Source organism: Colletotrichum aenigma (genome assembly GCF_013390185.1).
Source record: "Colletotrichum aenigma strain Cg56 chromosome Unknown KSG_Cg56_contig08, whole genome shotgun sequence".
Classification (NCBI taxonomy): domain Eukaryota; kingdom Fungi; phylum Ascomycota; class Sordariomycetes; order Glomerellales; family Glomerellaceae; genus Colletotrichum; species Colletotrichum aenigma.
In genome coordinates, this window is record NW_023500914.1 from 4128169 (window position 1) to 4146627 (window position 18459).

General features: G+C 50.7%; 5 protein-coding genes across 5 annotated transcripts; 4 read left to right on the forward strand and 1 right to left on the reverse strand.

The window, feature by feature from the left end:
• Positions 1-6070: 6070 nt before the first annotated feature.
• Positions 6071-6493, forward strand: CGCA056_v012594 (uncharacterized protein; the record flags this gene model as incomplete). The annotated part of the gene is made up of 1 exon (XM_037327838.1): positions 6071-6493. One exon carries the CDS (start codon positions 6071-6073, stop codon positions 6491-6493), a length of 423 nt encoding a protein of 140 aa, XP_037174805.1.
• A 1240-nt stretch (positions 6494-7733) lies between these two features.
• Positions 7734-8639, forward strand: rhlG-1 (Rhamnolipids biosynthesis 3-oxoacyl-[acyl-carrier-protein] reductase; the record flags this gene model as incomplete). The annotated part of the gene is made up of 1 exon (XM_037327839.1): positions 7734-8639. One exon carries the CDS (start codon positions 7734-7736, stop codon positions 8637-8639), a length of 906 nt encoding a protein of 301 aa, XP_037174806.1.
• Positions 8640-9180: 541 nt separating this feature from the next.
• On the forward strand, positions 9181-10285 carry CGCA056_v012596 (putative oxidoreductase; the record flags this gene model as incomplete). The annotated part of the gene is made up of 2 exons (XM_037327840.1): positions 9181-9372; positions 9470-10285. The coding sequence occupies 2 exons, from the start codon at positions 9181-9183 to the stop codon at positions 10283-10285; spliced, it is 1008 nt and encodes a 335-aa protein (XP_037174803.1).
• Positions 10286-12212: 1927 nt separating this feature from the next.
• CGCA056_v012597 (uncharacterized protein) lies at positions 12213-12792 on the forward strand (the record flags this gene model as incomplete). Its single annotated transcript, XM_037327841.1, has 2 exons — positions 12213-12480; positions 12539-12792. 2 exons carry the CDS (start codon positions 12213-12215, stop codon positions 12790-12792), a joined length of 522 nt encoding a protein of 173 aa, XP_037174804.1.
• A 4941-nt stretch (positions 12793-17733) lies between these two features.
• Positions 17734-18366, reverse strand: CGCA056_v012598 (uncharacterized protein; the record flags this gene model as incomplete). Its single annotated transcript, XM_037327842.1, has 1 exon — positions 17734-18366. The coding sequence occupies one exon, from the start codon at positions 18364-18366 to the stop codon at positions 17734-17736; it is 633 nt and encodes a 210-aa protein (XP_037174798.1).
• Between the last annotated feature and the right edge of the window lie 93 nt (positions 18367-18459).

Genomic DNA, 18459 nt, shown 5'->3' on the forward strand with positions numbered 1-18459 from the left:
TCATCCTATTAGCATTCGTCCTATTTCATGCTGTCGTCATGTTGATATCTCATAGGGAACTGAGGACTAGGTCTGAAGACTGCAAGGTTATCTTCAAATAGTACTATAGTCCATCTAATCATAACGGAGGTTAAGTAGATCTCATGGATAGGCTTGTCGTTATGTCTTCTGGGATAGAACTAGTAATCATGTTTTTCTCCTATGTGTTCCTTATATTTGTTGTGGAAGCACTGGGGCCAGAAGAGGGTTTAGTGAAGCTGGTGGTTGCTTCTCAGCGTGGGATGGTCTTTCGTGTGTAGCTGAGGGGTGTAACCTTGGTCTCGTTAGGCTGCTGAGGTGCTATAGAAGTGGCGTTGTTGCTTATCTTGAAGCATGTTGATTTCTTAGTATCTCAGAAGTTGCTCGATTCTTCCTTCCTGGTTGTCAGGTTCTTCTTTAGAGCTGGAGTCGTCCACACTGGGGGTGAACCTATAGGTGATCTTTGTCTGAGCGCGTTGTCAGGCAACGTTGCGAGGTTTATCCAAGTTATAGGAAGAGCTTTCTCCTTCTCCAAAAGCCTAGTTGTTGGTCATACTGAGGAGTTGTTGTTCTATCAGAGGATTATGTTGGTGTTCTGGTTCTTCTTCTGATTCTTGTTGTTAATATAGTTATACTTATCTGTTGTCTTCTTGCTGGATTAGCTCTATTTCCTTCTTGATTTGTTGTTCTTCATAGTGGAGTTGCTGGCTAGTTATGCGGGGGGTGATTAGTTCTAATCGCTGAATTCGTAGCATCTCGTTAAGTTGTTCAACTGGTTTTCTAGCCACTTTGCTGTTGCTGGAATGCATTATTGCCAGGGTCCTAGGGCGAGTGTCTGGGATGGTCATATCGTAACCAGACCATCCAGGGTTGCTGTCCCTTAGGTAGTGTCCTGATATTTCTTTGTCTTTGAGGTGAATTCAGCAGTTGTCGTCATAGCATCTGGTCTACGATTGGGATATATATAGGGCTTTTGCAATTATGTTGACTTATCGAGGTCGCTCTGCCACTGGTCTCCAGGGGAGCTTCTTAGGCTGTCTGCAGTCTTTAGCGATATAGCCTTATATATTGCAGTTATAGCACTTAGGGTTCCAAAGTTTTTTGTTATTAGGTTTGGTCATCATGCTGAGATCTATAGGTCTGCTGTGTTATCTATAGGCGGTGCTCTGGCGGGTGTTATTCCAGTTGTTGCAGGGTCTGTTGTCATTCCGCTGGCTGTTGAACTTCTGTTGAGGCTGCTATTAGTACTTACGTCCTGAATTCAGGTTTTGTTATTTCTCTCCTTATTCCTTTTGTCGTTTATAGAGGTGGTTGTCAACCTTAATAGTATGTTCAACATAGGCGAGGAAGCTAGGAGGTGTCTCCAGTTTAGCTATTTCGTCTTTAACATCATCCTTAAGTCCTTGATAAAAGGCAAAAACTTTGCTTTCGTCAGTCATATAGAGTCTTGCAGCTAATCGCCTAAACTCTGCGGCGTAGAGCGTAGCTGACTTAGTTTGTTATAGGTAGGATAGGTCTCACTCAGCCTGTCTTCGTTTATTAGGGTTAAGGAAGAGAGATTCTAGGGCCTTAATATAGCCTGTGAAGCTGAAGAAGATGTCCTTGACTTCTTGGCTGTATTTTTCGATAGGGTTGTTAAGCTATTCCTGTTGAAGGGGTTCAAACCAGGCAAGGGCTCATCCCTGAAGGAAGGTGGCTGTATATATAATACGTTTAGTGTCGTTCTAGAAGGTGTTTATATAGAAGGCCTGGTAGGTTCAAACTTATACCAGGTGTCCTTTAAGTTGTCCTGGGGTCCTGTTGAAAGTGGAAGGCGTGTTAAGCTTGAGGCGTTCTCATCCTTCGACTGGGGCGGATATGACGTTAGCGGCAGCTTGGAGGGTGGCGACTTCTTTCTCCAGATCCTGGTTCTTGCGGGCTTATTCCTGGAGTTCGCTAAGGGCTGCTGCGTTCTGGTTGAACATTTCGCGCATTGCCTTGAAGTCGCTGTTAGTCTTATTGAGCTGGCGCTTAAGTTTTTCGGTGTCATCCTCGCTGTCTAAGTCGTCCTTCATCTTCTGGTCTCCTAGTTCCTAGGCTAGGTTTTAGGTGGCTCGTCCTCCTGAAGTGGACGAGGATCCCAGGGTAGGCGACTTGACAGAGGCGTGGGAAGATATTGTCGTTCTTTACTGTTAGTAGGAATCAATAGTCAACTTACTGAACAGGAGCAATTAAAGTGTTACGGTCAGCTATCCGACAGTAGGGTCTGCTAACAGAAGCTGGGGATTGATACGTTCTAACGGTATACTAGGTCGTGGTCGTAGGTCGTAGTTCGTAGGCTGTAGTAGATTGGTTCTTCAGAGGCTAAGGTGATCAGTCTTAGACTCAATAAGTGATTCGCAGTGAAGGTAAGCTGAGAGTATCCGTGAGGATGAATACTAAGTTGATTGCTGAAGAGCTATGGAAGTCTGACCATAAGCCAGGCTCAGGGTCATACTATATATAAGTTCTGAACAGTACCCTTTACTCTATCACTGATCCCTTACCAGGTACCAGTGAGCGCTCATTGACTGTTGGTGAGCGCTCAGTAGCTTCGACTGAGCGCTCAGTGATCCACACTGCCTGCTCAGTCTTATCTTATCATCACGTGACTTATACTATAGTTCTTCCGTCTCCGAGTGAGTCCCTGTTGTTCCTGTGATCCTGCAGTATAAATGTCCTGTCCTAGCCGCCCGACGCCCGAGTGGGTCGTTCAGCTGTTATCCTTGTTTACAGGTCGTAACAATTTTGTATACTTAGTTATACTGAAAACAAGGGGAATAAGGTATTATATTATAACTATAGTAATCAACCAGAGCACTAAAAGCTTTATAGTTATACTGAATCTTAGTATAATAAGTCTCATAAGAATCTGATTTCTAGATATAACTGTTACGACCCGTTATGCATGGATAACAGTTGACCGACCCACTTAGGCGTCGGGCGGCTAGGACAGGACATTTATACTGCAGGATCATGGGAACAACAGGAACTCACTTGGTAACAGAAGAACTATAGTATAAGTCACGTGATGATAAGATAACGATCATATTAGATCAATATGATCCAACACAACTTAGGGGCTAAACGATCATTCTGGATCGGAATGATCCAGATCAACCTAAGGTATAAAGGAACATATTCAGAATTAGACTTATATATAGTATAACCCTGAGCCTAGCTTATGGTCAGACTTCTATAGCTCTTCAGCAATCAACTTAGTATTCATCCTCACAGATACTCTCAGCTTACCTTCACTGCGAATTACTTATTAAGTCTAAGACTGATCACCTTAGCCTCTGAAGACCGATCTACTACAGCCTACAACCTACAACCCAGACCACGACCCCAGTGTACTGTTATAACGTGTCAATCTCCAGCTTCTGTTAGCAGACCCTACTGTCGGATAGCTGACCGTAACACTAGATGCGGGAACCTAAGGAGACACTTCTCTTACAAGAAGGAGTATGCACCGACTTCGTCGCAAAAGGCTATGTCTGCCGTAGCTGTAACCTTGAAATAAATATTAAGGAGGTCTGTTGCCCACTAGAATAAGGGGTTATATATCTTGATGAAGACTGAATCACCCACGCTAAGGTGCCTCTGTTTCGCAGGGGCCTGAGTGACTCTACATAAGAGGTTATGAGGACCAGGAAAATCGCCTCTACCGCGGTTACCTGGTATCATCTTGACAATGACGACGTGCAGCTGTTCGTCTTTGACTTTCTGCTTTTCTTGGTCGAAGCGAAGGGGTTTGTTATTTTCACTGAAAACCAGTTGAGTTTGGGAGAAATTCTTCTCTTCATCGGTCGGTCCCATGTCGGCAGGTTTAAGATCGAAAGGATCTGGGTAATGGTGTCCCCACGGTTTCGGCGCTTCATGAGGAGTGAGAACCAGGCTACATCGTGGAGAGTAGAGAAAATCGCGGTCTCCAGGAATGAAGGCGTCGTCGGGCATATGGTCCATGGCGTGCGTTTGCTGCAAGGATAGCTTACAGAAATGTCAGTACATGAAGGCTAGAATAAACCCCAATGAAAACTTTCGAAGTGAGGTAACTGACAGCTGAGTTGATGCAGATGGAAAGAGGAGTCTCTATATATAATGTGAGAAGGTGTATCTCCGAATGGAGTTTGAAACTACGACAAGTGCTACTGAAAGTTTAGAAAGTAATATGAGAAAGGCGGAAAGAAAAAGCAAAACCAAAAGGTCAAAACTATGAAACCTTTTAGCGTTAGATTGCTAATTCCTAACATAGATGGTAGATATATTTCTAAGCTTTGTTCTTGTAGTCACGCGTTATTGGGCATTTAAAAGAGTAGGCCTGATGTTCCTTTCTGCTTAGGTAATTACATTTCCTATGTACAGACGACAACGACGACGACGACGATAAACAGCGACCAGATGACGAAATTAGTAATGACGATAGCGACGAAAATAGCAACGATAGCGAGCACACAGAAAAAATAGTCGCTCTAGCGCAGGAGAATTAGGGGTCTGATTCAAAAGGTAGGTACCTTCCGGCGCGTGGCTCCTGACGTGGGGCGAAGCGGAGCGGAAGGAACGAAACGGGAATTCCCAACAGCGGCATTCACAGCGCTCGGATGTAAATCAACATGAGGAATCTCCTCGCTACTTGAGCGAAGCCTTGAAGCCTTTGTGGGTTAGTCAATTGAAGGTGTGGAAAATGGAAAATATTGCGAGGCACCGAATTCGGTACTTTCCCCCTCATGAAACGCCGCGGCAGTTGTGCAAGTACCTCTATGGGTGGGCACATGCGACTGCCAGCGACCTATCCGCTCATGTGTATGTGTTGCTCAAAGCCCGGGCTGTTCGCTTCACAAGCTGGGTGGCGATTCTTAGCGCTAAGATTGCCATCATAGCCCAGATTACTGTTCTACTGAACGAAAAAGGAGGAAGTGCTCGGGGTTCCCCTCATAACATACCCTAGAGAGCCTACGGGGAGGGCTGTGGATGCTGCAGATACTGTGGTGGAAATGAAATGGATGCAGATAATCCATGAGACTATGAGGAGAGCTTTATGTTTCAAGACATCACGTTGTAGCCACTTGTTTCCAATGACCTGCCTTTGTTTAGCTGTGACGTGACTGCTTCTGGCTTTCCCTACCACTGGAAAGCATATTCTCAAACTAGGCTCCAAGTCTGGATATCCATCTTGATATTGCAGACTACGACCCGACCCGTGTTGCGGCCAACTCCGACACTCATGACAAGCTTGCCTTCTGCGGAAGCTCCAAGCATACTAGTCGCATTGACGAACGGAGCATCTGCCTCTGGGACATCATCTACCCGTGCTTCTTCTAACGCGGCCCGGAGCGCACAAGGCCGCTGACCTCACAAGACCTCTACTCGTCCACGAAGCGCGACAAGCCCTTCCACAGGTTCCAAAATCCTACACCGGATAAGTTCAAGTACAGTGCCTTTCTCGCCATTTCATACTGGGACCGCGGTCGGATTCCCGTCGACGGCATCAAGACCTACAAGAAGAGCCCCGACCTGAGGCACCCCAATAGAGAATAATAAGAACGTGTACCTCTACCACCAAGCAGCCAAGGAAATCTCTGTCGAGGCCACGAAGCACGAATTAAGCACGGAAAGCCAGAATGTCGCCATCATAAACTGGGATGTCATGCTCCTGTTTCATTCCCACCAGATGAGCGATTCCGGGGAAACGGGCGACACATGGCACACGAGTGCTGGCGACGAGCTCTTTATTGAGAACAGCGGAGGTCAACGCCTTGGTTGCTGGATTGAGGTGAGAAAATGAGAGACTGGGAGAAGATGGGACATCAATGGAGTAGAGGTGGAAGGTGCAGGGTGGCCATTTCTCCATGCTGAACCCGCACCCTTGGAGTTCCCAGACCTAGAACAATCTTTTCAAACCTGGATAGTCCTAGTTACAAATAATTTTCATAACCCTCGAAAATGTAATTTTGACTCTTCTGTCACCTCCACAAAGCAATCACTCATCATTTACTCCCGCACTCGCGAAATATACCACACATTCTCTTCAACGATGAATTCAGTCACCCTGAAGCCAGTGACCCAATCCAGGGTCGCGGACATCTCGGATCGGCTCCCAGTCTTGCTGCTCGAGCGTAACCAGTGGCCCGCGAGCTACGTCAAGTCGCACGTGAAAAAGTCCCCCGCCTGCATCACATCCCGCAAAGGCACGCAGTTGCCCCTGGAGTTGTGGCTCGATATTATCGAGATTGTTGAATATGCACCTGACTACTGTGCTCTTCTGCAGCCAGTCTCAGTTCGCGAGACCAACGGTCGATCTCTCCTCGTTTGCGTCGAGATAACCGATTGGGATACTTGTGGAGAACTCAAGTACACATGGGCCTACGAACATCATCTCTACAATCCTTACCAGAAAGACGGTTACGTGAAGATGAAGGAAGGTGATGAAGAGCCCCGACCCATGGAGAATACCTGAAGTCACCCCAGACAACGAAATTTTAATCGACCTTGGCTCCGTTCCTGAAGAAGAGGACCAGCTTGTTGGAATCTGGTGCGACGTCGAGGTCAGACACATCATTGCATTCATGGAAGGGAGAAACTGCTCGACTTGCGGTGAACTACGCTGGTTGTACACAGCAAGCAGACAAGGCTGGGAGATCCAGGATACCCACAGGTTCGGGGCTTGTTGGCCTGACGATGGTGGAAGCTACTTTCTCTGCCCGCGTTGTTGTGGCGAGGACGCCATGGATGTTTGTGTTGATATCATGCGGATGATAGACCGGGAGGGCTATGAGAGCGACGACGAAGAGGTTAAGAAGCTAGATAAGTGGTGCGATGAACGTCTTGAGGAGCTCAAATACCGTAGGCACAGGTTCAATTACTGGCTGCCTTGAATGCGGTATGGCAACTGTATCTGCCGTGGTGGCGTTTATTTCTCCAATGTCATCGCCCTCGTCGTTGTCGTTCTCGATCGATATCTCTACTAGCCAATCTTACTGAGATTTAACGAGTTTTACGACTTCATGAAATAAATGGTGATGCTCACAATGGTGTTGTGATAAAAGACACGTACCAGGCGGCTGAATTAGAGTTCTGGCGACAGCTACAGGGCAGACCCGCGGGGTACCTCAGTGGTGGCAGGCCGTTGCGGTTACGTGCAGCAGCTCCAGTCATCATCCAGGTCGGGCAGCCAATGGGAGAAGCTACAGCGTCCCCACCAGCGCTGGTCTAGCCCCCGCGTCCGAACGTTCAGCGGATGTTTCTCTCCGCGACAGGCACTAACGACGGGACGCCAATGGCACAGGGTTCCATTGCGAAGCCGTGTCGTCATGGAACATCGACTGACCTCATCCGACCTCAGCTCTCACCTCACGGATACGTAGCCCGCGCACGCCTTCGATGGCCCAGGGCGAACGCCGATGGCGGGGGGAGCTACAAGAAGTGTCATGAGCTCCTGCCTTCGCCAATGCGTCCAACATGCGACCTGCCGCACGCTCGCCTGCCTCAATTGGCGCCCTTAGACAGCGATGAGATCATCTCTTCCGTGCCGCCTCCGCCTCGCCGCGAGATATAACAGCAACATCAACAACCTCACCCCATCCTCTTCGCTGTCCTTTTCCAGATCCATTACCACTTGTGCTGACCTGAGTTATTCGAGAAAAGCACCGCGCAACGCACCACTTCGCCCAATTCCACCACTGCACAACCAAACCAGAATGTCGTCTCAAAAGACCGCCGGCCCAGAGGGCAACGACCTCTTCACTCGCAGCCACCTCTTCGACCTCACCGGCAAAGTCGCCCTTGTCACCGGCGGTGGCACCGGCATCGGTCTCATGGCAACGCAGGCCCTCGCTGCCAACGGCGCAAAAGTTTACATCACCTCCCGCAACCGCGAGAAGCTCACCAACACCGTCGAGACCTACGGCAAGAACATCGCCGGCCAGATCATTCCCATCCAGGCCGACGTCACCAAGAAGGACGATATTGAGATGCTCGTCCAGGAAATCACATCCCGCGAAAAGGTTCTCGATATCCTCGTCAATAACGCCGGTGTTTCCAGCTCCCCAGTCGAGGTCGAGAGCGACGACGCTCATGACATGAAGAAGTCCCTTTTCGAGAGCGACAAGGCCGACTTTGAGGACTGGACTGAGGTCTACAAGACGAACGTCGCGGCCGTATACTACGTGGCCGCCTCGTTCCTGCCCCTGCTGCAGAAGGCCACTGAGGTACAGCAGGGCTGGTCCTCCACCATCATCAACATCAGCAGCATCAGCGGCATGATTAAGAAGTCGCAGCATCACTTCTCCTACAACGCATCCAAGGCCGCCACCATCCACGTCAACCGCATGCTCGCCGAGGAGGTGGCCTCCAACGGCCTCAAGATCCGCATCAACAGCATCGCGCCGGGCGTCTTTCCCTCGGAGATGACCACCAAGAAGCCATCCGACGATCAGCAGAAGAGCGAGATCCCCAAGGAGAAGTACGCGGAGAAGGTGCCGGCGCAACGCCCGGGCAAGGATGAGGATATGGCAGCTACGGTGCTGTACTTTGCGTGCAATCAGTACCTGAACGGACAAACACTTGCTGTTGATGGAGGATATACCCTGGCAGCTGGCTTGTAATGAGAACAATCTGTTTGGAGTGCGGCGTGGCTTGGAATCGGCCCAGCTTTATGAGCTTGGCATGTAGAAGGCGGAATCAAAAGCGGCTTTACGATTTCAAAGAAACATGATTCTCACAACCTGCATCTGTTTTTCCAGAGAAATCCGCCCAAACTCCGCGCGGACTTGAGTCATCTAACAGATGGGACTTTGGTCGTCTAACAGATGGTTAGATAGCAAGCTGACAGGGGATAGCTGCAGGAAGTCATGCAAGGTAAGCACGCTTGTTGAAGCCTGGCACTTTTGTTGTCTAGATTGGCGGGGCTGGCTGGCGCGTCGCTCTATCAACCAACAATCTGGCCTGTGATGGGAATCGATGTTGTCCGCATTCTGGTGGAGATTGTCATCGAAGGAAATGCTGCGCGATGCACACAAGGGAATGGGTCTTTATCTTCCGCCGTCCCCTCCCTCTTTTTCACCGATTTCTCAACAAATGAGTCGTCCCTCACTATCTACACTTTTCAATCCATAGCGCCCGTCAACATAAACCAGCCCCGCCAAAATGGTGCTCGCTTCTCTGCGCAACTTGCGCTCGCAGTGGTTTCCGCCAGCGCACACGTTCACCGAGGACAATGTTCCGCCGCAAGATGGCCGCGTCTTCATCGTCACCGGGGGCAACGCGGGTGTCGGCTTCGAGCTTGTGAAGATGCTCTACACCACGGGCGCCGCCATCTACATGGCGTCAAGATCCAAGGTTACTTTCGACACCCACATCAGAGGGCTCATCGGCATCTGCCCGTCGCATTATCAACTCCCACTCCATCGTTCTTGACACTAACCACCTACAACAGGAACGAGCCGAGAAGGCCATCGAGACAATCACCACCGCCTCCCCAGCCCCCCAAACCCCTGGACGCATCAAGATTCTCCTCTTCGACCTCAACGACCTCGAAAGCGTAAAGTCCGCGGCCGCATCCTTCGCGCAGCAGGAATCAAAACTCGACGTCCTATGGAACAACGCTGGCACCGGCGGCTACGGCGTGAAACCCGGCGCGACAACAGTACAGGGCTTCCAGGCCATGGTCGGAATGCACTGCATCGCCGCCCAGCTCTTCACCCACCTCCTCATCCCCCACCTCCGCACAGCCGCCACAGCCGCTCCCACGGGCTCGGTGCGCGTAGTCTGGACGTCCAGCTTCCTCGCCGAAGGCGGCACGACCACCAACGGCATCGACTTTGACACTCTGGAAAGCGGCACCCCGGACCTCGTGCAGAACTACGCCGTCTCGAAGCTTGGCAACTGGATGCTCGGCCGCGAGATGGCGGTGAGGTACAGGGCCGACGGCATCGTCAGCGTGGCGCAGAATCCGGGGAACATCAGGGCGGGGTCGTACGCGGGGACGCCGGGGTGGGTCATGATGCTTATCGGGCCGCTGATGTACGAGACGAAGCTGGGCGGGTGCACGGAGCTGTATGCCGGGTTGTCGCCGGAGGTGTCGCTGGAGACGTCGGGGTGTTATGTCATTCCCTTTGGCCGGATTCGGGCGGATGAGGATTGTCCGAGGAAGGACCTTCTCAACGCTATGAAATCTGAGGCTGAGGGCGGGTTGGGGTATGCTGCGAGGTTTTGGGACTGGTGTGAGGAGCAGTGGAGGCCGTTTGTTTAGGCTGGTCGCTGCTTTACGAGCCTGGCTGTTGGGAATGGTCAGCATTGCGGTCATCGACGGCATTGATGTGGATGAACGTGAAAGAGCGGATACCCAGCCTGGCCACTCTTCACGTCTTTCCTTTTCTTCATTGGAGCATTCTGAATTTTGACAGCTAAGGCCGTCTCCATCTCTGGCTTCAAATCACCTCTCTGATTAGGAGCGCATATGCAACAACCACCCCGAATACCCTGAGTTATGAACGGCACAGGATGGGCAAAGGCTGGGCGAACTCGTTATCAATTTTCATTGACATTTTAATTTGGAAAGGGCCGCGTGGTTTTGCTTCATCGCACTCGTCCTTCTTTGCTTCTAACTTTGCCTGTGGCCATACCTTTTTGACTGTTGTTTGACAGGAACCGGACGAATCATCGCTCCTGCATATTCCTTACGTTGCTCAACTGCAAAATGCCACAATTCAGTCTCCAGTATCCCGAAGCAGCTTATCTTGTTGGTCATTGTCTCCTACGACTCGACGCATTCGACTCCGTGGAAGCTCACGGTCGTTTTCGAAGCCAAGAAAAGGAAATGTGAGCACGCTGCCCTAAGGCTGTGTGACAAGCAAATTGGGTTTCATCAACAGCCCAATCTATACTCAGGGCCTCCAAAACGCAATAACATTAAGTCGGACTTCATCAACTCAACCACGAATTAGACTTCTGTTCAACAGGGGCTCCCCTCCTAAATAACAGCGCCCCCGTTTGGGGGCATGAACAACAACTTTACTCGGGCCGGTTGACAGGACGCCAAGTCCAATGTTACCGTTGAAGTTAACAGTGCAGTACCCAAGAAACGGCGGCATCCCGCATGCCGCACAAGCTTTACCTAGTTGAACATAGCCTTCAGTGCATTAGTCAATTGACGATAACCATAGGAAAGCTATACCGCCTGATCCGTCTCGTTCAGCTGCCAAGCTGGCCAAGAAAACAGCAGAGTCAAGATGCATTCAAAGAAAACATCAAAAGGAGTAACTTCGTAGGCGGTTCATTGCGTTAAGGCAGGACGGGAAGCAGTACCCGCTCCCATTGAAAGTGAGGCGGATCTGCCTCACACAAATTGAGCGAGTTAATCATCGTGATCAACCGAATCCTTCCGCAATAAGAGAGGCCCCCAACCAGTCATGTCGTGGCACCGTCTGAACAAAGCCCTTGTTTCCGATCATTCAAGTCTAAAAAAGTCGCCGGGTCGATTAAGAGAAAAGGAAAAAAACAATTCAGATGAAGCTCCTTGCTCGAGTCACGTTTCTTGGCATGACAACTCAATTACAGCGAACAAAAAAAGAACAGTGGCTCTCCAAGTGTGGCTGACGCGGTCCCGCTCGCAGGGATAACTTGCCAGATTCGAGAGCCTCATTGGCCGATTAAGTCGAGATTCCTTCGCACGGCCCGAGGGGGACTGCTGGGTTTGGGATGAACTGCAAAAGTGTAATAGATTGCCGGCGCGCCCCCAGCCCTGCGGTCGATCTTGAATGCGGTGGTTAATGTACGGTCCCGTACCTCCTTAATCTTCCCACGCGTGACGCTTGTGCTCGTTTTCGCGCCCAGACGGCGTTCCCCGGGGGGAAAAGGGCGGACAAAAAAAGGTTTTGACATTAATGATCGACGCCTTCATATCAGCGCTGCCGTCCATGCCGCCGCGATTTGATCGGTCTTGGCGCCAAGTCAGCGCCTTCTATCGGCGAATGCGTGGTCTCGGCGCTCCCGTGTAGAATATCGAACATCGTGATGGTTGGGATTTTGTAGTATAAATGGTCGCTTGCCATCGCGCCATCGATACCATGCAGCCCACCACTCCAAACCAACACATTCTTTACTCAACAACCAAATACACTCATTACCACCAACTACTCCACACATTCTTTTGACTTTGAATAACAGCCATCGCAACGATGCATGCCTCTCAGTTGTTCTCCGCCATCACTCTGGCCTCCCTCGCCGCCTTCGGCAGCGCGAGCCCCATTGCCGTGGCCGAGGGTGAAGCCTCCGGCCTCGTCACCCGCCAGGACAGCTGCAACGCCGCCCCGGTCAGCGCCGAATACGACTTCTCGTACTACACCTTCCACATCGACGCCAACGTCCAGCAGCGCGCTAAGGCCGCGGGGCTCACCAAGATCGGCGTCCTGCAGAAGTGCAACTCCAACGGCGGCATCTTCGGCAGTAAGTTTTGGCCCCAAGCTTTGAACAGTGATATGGCAGAGGACTAACAGCGAACCAGGCCAACCGAAGAACACCGAAAACTGGGCCTACGCCCCGCTGGACAAGTTCGGCCCCGATCAGAAGTACAAGATCAAGGTCAACCGCTGCAAGAAGGACTACGACCGCCACGTCTGGAAGTACCAGGTCTGGCTCTGCAACGAGAACAACTGGTGCGGCACGACCAACTGCGGTCTGGACCGTGACATCTGCCCGACGCAGAAGACCAAGTCCGTGGATTTGGTTGACAACGAGGCCTGGCTGTGCTCTGCTTAGAGGAGCGGCGGGAGGTGTGAGTTGTACGATATTCGGGGGGAAGGCTTCTGGTTTCTCTATACCTAGATGTGCATGAGCAATCAGCTTAGAATGATTTATGACCAATCCATTTTCTTTTTCTCTGATCTTGATGGAAACTTATTACTTTGGTCAATTTTGGCCTTCCCCCGCACTTGGGTGATTTATCTCAAATATTGCTGTAGCGGTGCGTACTTCTTACCTGAGCAATCCTACGCAATTTAGCCCATTCTCTCTGCTATCGTTACTGCCGGCTCAATCATCTCTGTCGCCTCTGCCGTCATCGTATCTACCGCTGTCATATTGTTCGTTCCAATGATAGGAAGTATTCTCCGGATTGAGCGGTGTTCTAGGCTCATACTACGTCTAGTTCCCATTGTATCTAAGGCTGTCCATGAACAACAGATTCGAACGCAACTTACTACTATTATCCTTCCATTAATATCCGCCCGAATGGCAAAAGCCATGATTCGATGTTGACCTTGAACACACAAATACACAAACACGATCTCGTCTTGATTATCCGAGCCAGATCATTCTGATTGAAGAAAGAGTCATCGTCCCATTCGTGCGTCCTCCTTTATCTTTGTAGCCCCTCCTGGGCTCTACTCATCTCGATGACAGACTAAAGTCTACCTTACCCACCTAGCTACCCAAGGTAGTACCTTTTGGACTCGACTTCGCCCATACCTCTTCGGCATGGTGCACTCTTACCCCGGAGAATCAACAACGCAAACATCATGGTGCAGTATGTTTTCTCTGTTTCCGACTCCTTCACCTACTCATTAAAATTCAAGTGCCAACCCTCTATTGGATGACGCAGGATCGACCTTTGTCGCACGCGAGCACCTTTGAGACACAACCACATCCCCCAACACCGTTATTCGATCGCTCAACAACCCCGGGCCCTAGCAAAGACGTCACTCCCCAGAAAAGTCAACAGCACAACAAAGCCGTTGCTCTCCCTCGCGATACGACCGCGTCAACATCACGGCCGTTTATCGATCGTCGGGCGTTCTGCCTCCGAGCCACCAGGGGCCCCCTTCATGGCATTGAGAGAGGAGTCGGCTCATACGTTGCGGGAGTGGAGCTGACACTCTTCACTATGAATCAGATCACACGTCCCTACGGGATCAATCACCTTCCGTGGCCTTTCTTTACTAAATCAGGCCGGCGAAAAGAGCCCCTCCCCGAAATCTCGACACCCGTCCTAGGGGTTCGTTTAACCCAGAAGCCGAACCTCACAAACAGCTTCGCCTTTCGGTACTCGAAACTCTCTTTGGCGGCTTCGATAAGGGCCCTCAATTCCTTCTTTGCGAGGTTCTGGAAGCTCCTTCCGTAGAATCGTCGCGCTACACCCCTTTGAAACTCGGCGATCGAATCGTGATTAAGGTGGTTGATCACGAATGATGCCCTTAACAAACCACCCCTTATCCGCCAGAAATTGTCGCCGACCAAGATCTCAGCCGTGAGGTATCGGTCTTGTTATACATGCACCGCATCGGAAGAGACGAGACGAGCAAGGAAGAGCCATTATATCGACAACTCATCGGCGGCATGCTGCTCGCCCCTGAATATCACGGCGCCTGGGCAATCGATATGGGTGGCGGAAGCAGATATGTCGGCGCAGTTGCTATGGAATTTGTTGACGGCGTTTATAGAAGACTTCTGCGAACGCGAGGGCCTCTACCCTGATCCCGACCCGCAGCCTCTTTATGACACCGACGACGAGTCTTTAGAGCACGGCATCCTCGATATGAGTGGTGAAACCCGTTTGAAAATTTTGTTTTGCAGGTTGGTTTCCTTACGAATGGTGGCGCGAGGAAGCCAAGTCTGAGGCGTGGCTTCTGGAAGCATTCAGGCGCAAGATTGCGTACGATGGCCGCAAAAGTCAGGACTACTCCCTGTACGCTGATTTGGAAGTGATCACAAGAATGATTGCGGCTTAGTCGTTGACGTTTGCGAGCGAAGACTCAATCCAGGGGGTGATATAGAAGGTCGCACCTCGAGGTTGGGACGGCGAGCTGGCAGAAGAGCTGGCGTACGACGCTATCGACGCTTTGGCCTTAAGACTTTGTTCTACAGGGCCAAGAAATCCATCTCTCCAAACTACACGCGAGGCTTAGGCATCTCGACTTGAAATATGCGAGATACTTCGCATAAATGGGAAGCAAATCCGTATGGCGGGGCATGGCGCTCGCCTTGCGGCGGAGGAGACCAGATCGTCGTCGGATTACATCCTCTACCCCGGGCCCGAATTCAAAACGGACTTCTCGAGGAGACGGGAAACGCTATTTCGACTTCTCCGAATGATCTCGCAGGTCGACGTAACCCTCAGGAGGGAGGTATTGAAACACTGCTTGCTTCTCGTTCGAGGATCCATGGTTAGCATGGATTGCCACGAGAATATATGGCCAGTCCTCGACGCCGAAATAAAGTCCATCAGATGGCAGCTCTTGATGATCGAAATCGTACCCCTGGCTGTAGCTGAGATGCATAAACTAGCTTTCCCAATATTCGAAGTCCAGTCTCGACAATTCCATATATGTCCGCATAGACTGAAAGCTTCGTAACGAAATGGTGACTATGGCCGCCTCGGCTACCGAGCTCCACATCAGAATCGATGCCGAGCGTATTGAGAGTACAGATTGAAAGATGGGAACCGAAAAGGCATCTTTCCAAATCGGGGGATAGACACTGTTCCAGGGGTATGCAGGAGAAAGTCGGCCCCGCACTTGAAAATGACAGCATTGACCTGCTAACTTGATGGTCAACGACATCAATTGTAGCTAGAGGCTCTGCTCCTTGACAAACCATTTACTGTCGAGAGGCGTGTTGGTTACGCTAAATTGCAACGGAAGTGGAAATTCGCGGAACACGATCCAAAGACAGGGCTGAACCTCGTTATCACGTTTGTCAACACATTGAACAGCCGCCTCGAGAAGGCCGCGAAATTCCTCCAGACAGAAGCCCACGGTCGAACTATCCATGTAGAAGAGTTTGGTCCTGGCTTATCTGGTCTTAGGGCAAGTAGAGCGAAGAAACCACTAGGAGATATTGTGGACTAATAAAAGAGTGTGTTCAAACTAAGACGCCGGTTAGGGAAGGTGTAAACGGCGCATGAGAGCTATAATGACGAAAAATGACTACTGAGACTGCATGGTCTGGGTCCGCGAGAGGGCTGAATAAGGAAATGGAAATTAGTTCGACGAGGTTCATGCCTTGTTTGAGAGCGTTTTCATCTACAGAGGTGACGGAATCTGAAACTTCTAATCGGTTGTTTACTTGTAAGAAGAATAGTGATAAATTAGATAGACCAAAGAATAATTCTATCAACCAAAAAGTTGCAACTTGCATCCCGAATCTGTCCGATTGGTGCTTTGTCACGGAAGTTGCAGAGGGAAGATAAGGGATGCAGAGCAGCTCTGGTCGAATCGAAGATCGCCTTGTCTTCCACGGCACACATCTCATGTCGGACTTCGAAGAGAACCATTACCTATATCTTGTTCTTGGCTAGCTCAGCAGGTCAGGTCATATTGCTGCGCAAGTCCACCTTGAAGCCACCCGTCGTTGTGTGACTGACTGTATTACTTGCCTAAAATTAATCTTGGATGTTGGCGCAGGCAGTGTTATTCTGGTTTGATCTAACTATTCGTATGGTGGATATCCTACAAGAGCATTTTTTTCTTATTCTCCTTCTGAATACATGTAAGAAGAGAATGAATTTGACACAATGCGGCTACTTATAAAAGCCCAAAAAAGCCATGCCCCAATTCTCACTTAACAACTGACTTGGACTTGGCTGTGGATGATTCGGTAGGCTTGAGGTAATTAGGCACGTAGGGTGAAGCCTTTGACTTGCTGGCTGGCTTAGCCTTGTCATCCTTAGCCTCATCGTCCTTAGTCTTGTCGTCCTTAGCTTCAGCGTTGTCCCCGGCCTTGTCATCCTTGGCCTTGTCATCCTTGGCCTTGTCATCCTTGGCCTTGTCATCCTTGGCCTCGTCATCCCCGGCCTTGTCATCCTTGACCTCTTCGTCCTTGACCTCGTCGTCATTAGCATCGTGGTCGTTAGTCTCGTCGCCGTGGTCATCGTTGCCGTGGTCATCGTCGCCGTGGTCACCGTCGTCGTGGTCACCGTCGTCGTGGTCATCCTCGCCGTGATTACTATCGTCATGGTCACCATCTTCATGGTCACTGTCGTCGTGATCATTGTCGCCGTCGTCATCGTCGTCATCCTCCTCTCGTTCTCGCATCTCTGGTTCCTGCAGATGCATGTCTTCAAAGGCCTTGCGAAGGGCACCGGACACGACTTTGTCCTTAGGATCCGGGAGCTGCCTGAAGTAAGCTTTGCGAACCAGTTTGTCGAGCTCGCTCTTGATGTCTGCTTCCAACTCAGGCTTATTGAGGCGTTCCTCTGCCGCAGTCATCGACAGCTTAAGGCGCCGCGCACTGATTGACCGCTCTTCCGGAGATAGTCTCTTCTTCACGACATCTTCGGCAGAGACCGTGGCTTCCCATCTAGCGTTGACCAAGTATGGCATCTCTTTTGCATGGTTCGGGAGCTGGACTGGGTTGGTTTTGCGGAGGTGGTCGCCTGCTTTCTGAAGCAAAATGGCTTTGCTATCGGAGAGAACGATTTCGATCTCCTCGTCCGTGATTGGGATGTCTCGCTAGGACGGATCCTCTTCATTCGCGAACGGCAATGCTTCCGCCGCAGTCTTTCTTCTCTGTGTCTCCAAAGTGGCGTACAGGGAGAGATGCCAGGGCGCGACGCCTTCTTCCATCGGTCCAAATTCCTTCATAAGCCACGCGTAAAATTGTGACTCATCGTGCCACCACTCATACGGCCACCAGCCGCAAAAGTCGATAAGTTCGCGAAGATTGAAGTGGTCGGCTGGATGTACGGGGTACGGAAGCTGTTGATTATCGCTCGAGGGCTGGACTTGTCCCACGTGGGTCATACACCACACTTGGCAGAACTTGTAATTCAGCTTGACTACTCTTGGGGCTCGAAGCTTCTTTCCATGAGACAGATAGGTAATCACCAAGCTCATACTCTCCGTGGTTGACCCCGAAGCTGTAGCCCTCCACGAACCCACCGAGGATGTCGGCGAGGACTTTCAGGCGACTATTCTCACCCATGTCGAGGTAGCCATGTGTCTCGTTCTCGTCGTCAGCATCGTACAAGGGCTGCGGTTCGGCCATCGGATAGACACGCATCGAGTCCTCGTCTTCGCGTGTACAGAGGTCTTCCATAGAAACTCCGTCGATGTACTCCATAGCCACAGCACCGGCGTATCGCTTTCCATCCGCGGAACTCAGATCGATTGCCCAGGTACCGTAGTACTCAGGTGTGAGATTTTGCCCGCCAGTAAGTCGGATCTTCCCCCGGAGCTCAGTTCCGTTCTCATCCCTCCCAGCTCTGTGCATATAGCGCAAAGCGGATGCCTCTCGGCTCAGATCTTGGTCGGCTAGCTGGTAATGGGTGTAAGGTCGGGGAAAGGTGACTGTGTGTGGGTAGTAATCGTGGTCGAAGATCTTGATAACAATTCTCATTCCTGCGGCGAGTGGAGCGTGGTATGGCGTAGGCTTGGACGGAGCTTCTAGAACCCTGCACAAAACAACTTGAGGACCCTTCTCAAAACCCCC